Source organism: Nicotiana tomentosiformis, chromosome 5 (assembly GCF_000390325.3).
Source record: "Nicotiana tomentosiformis chromosome 5, ASM39032v3, whole genome shotgun sequence".
Classification (NCBI taxonomy): domain Eukaryota; kingdom Viridiplantae; phylum Streptophyta; class Magnoliopsida; order Solanales; family Solanaceae; genus Nicotiana; species Nicotiana tomentosiformis.
This window is the reverse complement of record NC_090816.1, coordinates 14,052,772-14,058,771: the sequence shown is the minus strand read 5'-3', so window position 1 is coordinate 14,058,771 and position 6,000 is coordinate 14,052,772. Positions and strand designations below refer to the sequence as shown.

The 6,000-nt window shown below is 36.6% G+C and overlaps 1 protein-coding gene across 3 annotated transcripts; it reads left to right on the top strand.

Annotated features, from left to right (window-relative positions):
- Positions 1 to 714: 714 nt before the first annotated feature.
- On the top strand, positions 715 to 5,644 carry LOC104098111 (uncharacterized). 3 transcript variants are annotated; one of them, XM_009604773.4, is made up of 5 exons: positions 717 to 1,076; positions 4,531 to 4,581; positions 4,842 to 4,975; positions 5,073 to 5,164; positions 5,263 to 5,644. In XM_009604773.4, the coding sequence occupies exons 1-5, from the start codon at positions 801 to 803 to the stop codon at positions 5,310 to 5,312; spliced, it is 603 nt and encodes a 200-aa protein (XP_009603068.1). In that variant the 5' UTR covers positions 717 to 800; the 3' UTR covers positions 5,313 to 5,644. The 3 variants fall into 3 exon arrangements, with proteins under 3 accessions (XP_070058108.1, XP_009603068.1, XP_009603067.1); XM_009604772.4 differs by having other exon boundaries at positions 5,252 to 5,644; XM_070202007.1 differs by lacking the exon at positions 4,531 to 4,581 and having other exon boundaries at positions 715 to 1,076; positions 5,252 to 5,644.
- The last annotated feature ends 356 nt before the right edge of the window (positions 5,645 to 6,000 follow it).

The following is a 6,000-nucleotide window of genomic DNA, read 5'->3' as shown; positions in this document are numbered from 1 at the left end:
AATAAGTGACCAATTCGTCTTGGGCACATCCATTAAGAAAATATAAAATCCTAGACAAAAATAGTTAATGTGACTAAACTACACTTATTTAAATATTGTAGCATAATTAATGAGTGAAGTAAAAGATACGTACATAAAGGTAATTTTGGAAAAATAATTTGAATTTTTTCTTGATTATATAAATTGACACTTATTTTTGACCAAAATAAAAAGGCAAATTGATCACTTATTGTGAACCGAAGGAAGTAGTAGTTAGTGTAACTATTTTCAAAATCCCTAGTGATTACACAACCGTTGCTAAAACCTTGTAGGTATATACAAAAAAAAAGAATGTATTACACTAAATCACAGATGTATACATCAAAATATTTCATGTAAAATTCATGCCTCATCTTAGGAATATCGTTTAAATTTGAATGGAAAGATTTGCTCTAATACATAGGATTGGTGAACTTAAATTGTTATAGGACACATTTTGACGTATATATCTGTGATTTAACGCACTATATAATATTTTGTGTGAACACTGGGGGCAGATAAAATCTTACATACAGTATAAATTTTCTTTTCTGGTGCTTTTACATATTATTCAGTATATGTTATTTTGTGATTATAATATTTATTTTCTAATTAAATATAGATGCTTTACGTGGAAAAATCCAAAAAACGCAATTATAAGTCGCATATGGAAAAAGCGACCTTTCAACCCTTGAAATGCCAGAAATGTCCTTTAGCTCAAAAACGGCGACGAGCCATTTCACACGCACAGAGACACACACTGAGCGTGAATACTGAAACAAATGTTGAGTACGCTCAAATTGCAGCTACCGTCGCCGGTGCTCAACATAAATTCCGACCAAGGAGTCGCCGGGAACTTGGATATCAGCCGGCGGTTTAGTATCCGATTGCCACAACGGCAATTGGCGTCTCTTTCCGTCCAATCGGAAAATGCTTCGTCATCTGAGCCGTTAGTTACCTCTCATCTGAATTCCACCGTTGGACATTCTTCTTCCTCGGTGGTTCAATGGACTCTAACACATCGCCATATTCATATCCTCAATTTCATTGCTTGCGCTGTATGTACTCTTTCCTTTCACTCTGTTACATACAAATCCATTTGGATTTTGCATTATTGTGTCTATTTATCATTAATTATCATTAGCAATGTGAATTTGGGAGCTTTATTTTCTAAAAGTTGGATCTTTTGTGAGGAAGATTGGAATATTACTAAAGTCTGTTTGGCTGCTCAGAAATATTAGGGAAAGGAATGATTTTGTTGTTAAGCAAGCATGAGGAAAAGAAAGAGAGTAATTTTACTCTTGGTGGATAGAGTTATCGAGTATATGTACGGGTGGGTGGTAGTAGGTCGAATGGAACAGTATACCATTGATAAAATAAAGATAGTAATTTACTTTAACACCGTTATAATATGACATGTTATGGATAAACCAAACCAATAAAAACAGTATTTGAGTTTAAGATATACCTCCAATTGTGTCATATTACAAGCATTTTTTGAGTGATTTACTGAACACTAGAAAAAAAAAGAAAGGAGTTGGACAGGTTGTATTTTTGGAACTATGATTCTTGGGATATGGGAAGATGTAAATAAGTTGAATATTGACTGCAAGTTTTTCAACCATTTAATCTGAAATATTTGTCTCCCTTTGCTTTGCATCTTTCTTCTGGATTTCATGGTGTTCCTATTTATCCTATCATTGTTGTTGTGATACTAATATTGTTTCCTTTTTGTCATTTTGTCTTTTTATTTTTTTGAGCCGAGGGTCTTTCGGAAACAGCCTCTCTACTCCTTCGGGGTAGGGGTAAGGTCTGCGTACACACTTCCCTCCCCAGACCTCATTAGTGGGATTTTACTGGGTTGTTGTTGTTGTTGTTGTTGTTGTTGTTGTTAATCTGAAATATTTGGCTTCTCTATATATTTATGTGAGTGTGTGTGCGCGCGTGGATTAGTATATCAGTTTTATTCTCATACATTGTTCATTCGTGTAGTTTTGAGTGATTCCTACGACATTCTAGCTGTTGTGTAATTTTCTCTCTATTGGCTTGTGGATAACTTGACTAGAATAAGTTATAAGGAGATGACTGGATTTTTTAGGTTTCTTCCGTATTGTGCTTGTTTCTTGTTTTGTTTTGTTGTTTAAGCTAAACACTGCATGTGTGACCTTCACATCCTATGTAGATTTGTATTACCGAGATTCACATTGTCAGTTCCAATTCCAGATAAAGGAGTAGTGGTTGCTTAGGTAGACGGTCGGTGTAAACTAGCCAATTTATGACATCTACTTTTAGAAAGCTCCTAATTTGCCTTGAAAGACACACCATGGAATTTTGGAATGAAGCAAGCCAAATAGAGCAGAATGAATATCGAAGATTTGTATAGCTCCTCCCAACTATTTTGGGTTGAAACTTAGTTGTTGTTTGTTAGCTCTCAGTAAAATACTATTGCTTTCTCGCCTTTCTATCTCTTTTCTCCCGTTCATGGAGGACTGATGCAATAATATAAGGGCGAACAGTATTAGCTTTACAAAGCAACCACCTTACTCCAATTTTCAAAAATTTAATATATGTAGTTCCTGCTGTAGCAATGAAAATGTTACTGGCTCGTTTGTGGCGGTTTGACCCCATAGATTGTACCTTGGTATTTGAAGCTACTAGTTATGCAGCTAGTAAAGTGGCTATATTATGAATGACTAAGTTGGGAAGTTAATCCCCAATTTTTTTGCATTATTTAATTTGACATGCAACATTTAAATTATGTTAAATTAGCATATACAGTGTTTGCAATTTGTCATATGATCCTAAATTTGTTACCTACCCATAATGTGCATAATCATAGCTCGTCATAAGTGCAAACATTTTTCGTTCTTTCTTTTTCTCCTTCCATTGAAGCCTAATGAGATTTAAAAAGATGATACTCATATAAAAGAAAAGAGGATTTCCATTGCAATCTTAACTTGCTAAAACGAGTCATATTCACGAAGATTGGAAAAATGTATTTTGTGTTTAAAAGGTCTATAACTACCTGTTTTTATACTAGTGTAATGGTACTGGAATGGGTCTCTTATAAGCCTGTAATTTGCAGATTTGGTTCCTGAAATCGCTTGTGATGCCACCATTAATTGGCTTTACTCTGAACATGTAAATTAACGATTGGAGCTCTAGAGATAATATAGTTTCATTTTATTGTACCTTACATGAACTAATGAAGGGGAGCCTTGGCGTAACTAGTAAAGTTGCTATCATGTGACCAGAAGGTCACGGGTTCGAGCCGTGGAAATAGCCACTTGCAGAAATGCAGGGTAAGCCTGAGTACAATAGACCTTTGTGGTCCGACCCTTCCTCGGACCCTGCGCATAGCGGGAACTTAGTGCACCTGACTGCCCTTTTTTACATGAATTAATGAAATTTTCTCCCAAAGAAGTTAATGTGCAGGATTTTGGGGGTGGGTGGGATGTGATTGCAGGTTAGGGTAGGCAGTTGCAAGGTTGGCGGAGAGTTTGGGGGTATGTATGGACACAACAAGGTTCAGTGAGGGCATGCTAGGGGGTTGACTAGAGTAATGTAACAACAACAATAACAACCCAGTGTAATCCCACAAGTGAGGTCTGGGGAGGGTAGGACGTACGCAACCTTACCCCCACCCTGGAAGGGAAGAGAGATTGTTTCCGATAGACCCTCGGTTAAGAAAAGATTGATAATAAAGTAGAGTAACGTAAACAAAAATAAATGAAGTATTGTTTTTTATGTTAATGAAATAGCATATTGTAAAAAATACAAGTGAAGTAAATAAACAAATGAGTACACTCCGAGACAGAACATGTTCAAGTGTCTTCTTAGAAGCATTTGGTTCTATTGTTGAATAGATGAAACATATAGGGGATGGGTGTAAAAAGGTCAAGTTACTGTTAATGTGAAGGCAATCATATGTCTGACTCCTCGGCCAATTAGGGACAATCTCATGGAGGTAAGTCTCTGCTTTCTCAGGCTTCTTTGAAATATTGGATAGGAAGGATGAGAGGTAGTTAGACCATTGGTGAGGCCCACGAGCCAATCGGCATGAGTTATGTAATAACTAATAAGGATGCAATTAAATAAGTTGGTTTATAGGGATAAAATTGAATCGAAAGCTAAATTTTTTGGACCGTATTGACTACATTCGTTTGCTACTGTTGCCCCACTCCTTGATCAAGAAAGACTGATATTTGGCTTTTCTTTTATTTTCCTATTTTCCCTTCCTAGCTGAAGAGTAATGTTTCCCTTTTCTTTTCTTTTTGTTTTTTCCCCCTTGCTGGCGGATTCAAACACTTACTTTACTTCATCTATTATGACGTATTTCATCAACTGTCATAAATGGAGGTCTAAGTGTTCATCAAGTCATAACTGGGGATAGGTTGCTAATTAGTTCACCTACATTCATGTGGTAGAGATACTTCAGTTTAAGTTTCTTTCTGTGGGTATTTGACTTAGAATCCCAATTTTATGATATGCCAAGTTTGTATTCTTTGACAGGCAGCAATATCTGCAACCTGGCTGTTTTTCTCTGCAATTCCAACCCTTCTGGTATGCGTCAACAAATTCTTCCTAGTCATTATACTTTTCCAGTAATTATTTATTAGGTCTGTGTGCAAGAAGTACCTATGCAGTAGAACTGTGGAAGTAGTTTAAAGGCTGTTGTGAACTTTTTTCCTTTCTATGAAATGAAATATTGACTTGAGTCTGAAAGCAGAAGAAAGTGTAATGTATTTGCAAGAAGAATCTTATAATCAGATGTGGTGCATGTTTCTATATCTCAATAACTTAATGTTCAATTTTGACTCTAGGCTTTTAGACGAGCTGCAGAGTCGCTAGAGAAGCTAATGGATGTTACTAGAGAGGAGCTTCCTGACACTATGGCTGCAGTTCGACTCTCTGGTATGGAGATCAGTGACCTAACTATGGAGCTCAGTGACCTTGGGTTAGTACAAAACATATGTGCTTATTCAGTTATATGTCATTAATTTGTGGAATTATCCTTGGACATGATGCTAATATTGACGTCTTGGTCATTCCAGCCAAGGATTAACACAAGGCGTTAGAAGCTCAACTCGAGCTGTCCGCTTGGCAGAGGAAAGATTGCGACAGTTTTCAAGCATGGCTCAATCAGGTTATTAGACATTTAGCTGTCATTGCTCTTTTATGATCATTGAAATGTTTTCAGGTGATGAATTTCGCTTCATCTTTACTTCATTAGCAAACATGCAGGGTCTACTAGTCCCAACGGAGACCAGGACAGCGGGACCAGCTATAGCTAAAAAGGCAAGGGACCTAAGGGAGGGGATCGTTAAAGGCCGTGCTGCTCTGCAAATGCTTTTCACCCTCAGCCGGTATTCCAGGACGATCCTCAATTTCTTCAGGTCCAGGGCATAGGCATAGAGCCAAAAGCATTAGGTCCAAGAAAATCAAATCTGCCTTTAGTTATATACTTCTTGTTAAATGTTTGTGGTCATTCAATTGGCCGTGGTTGAATGTTCACTCTGAATATGAAACTTAAAGTAGCCAACTAATATCAACTATGCATAGAGTTATAAGCGAGATTGTTCACAGATATTTTAGTTGATTAAGATGTTCGTAATATTCGAGTTAACTTGCTAGCACCTCGACTAATTTATTGCTATGTTAGTAACGCTATCCTACAAAACTTAGGTAGGTGAAAGAATTAACCTAGTGTTATTTTTGTTGAGTTCCGCCCCCTTTTTAAGATGTTACTCCAACTCTTTAACCGTTATGCCGCCCCTTTAAAATAGAATTACAATACCAAATACTTGAATTAAAATTAATGTGCAAATTAGCTTTTAAGCGCAAAGTTTCATAATTTGCAATTTTGTATAATGTTACATGGTGAAGTTACTGATTTTGGAGTAAAAGTAGCACGGGTTAGCCAGTTTTCGGACTGGTTATTAAAAAATAGCTAGCGTTTGCAAAGTCATTGAAAAGTAGTCA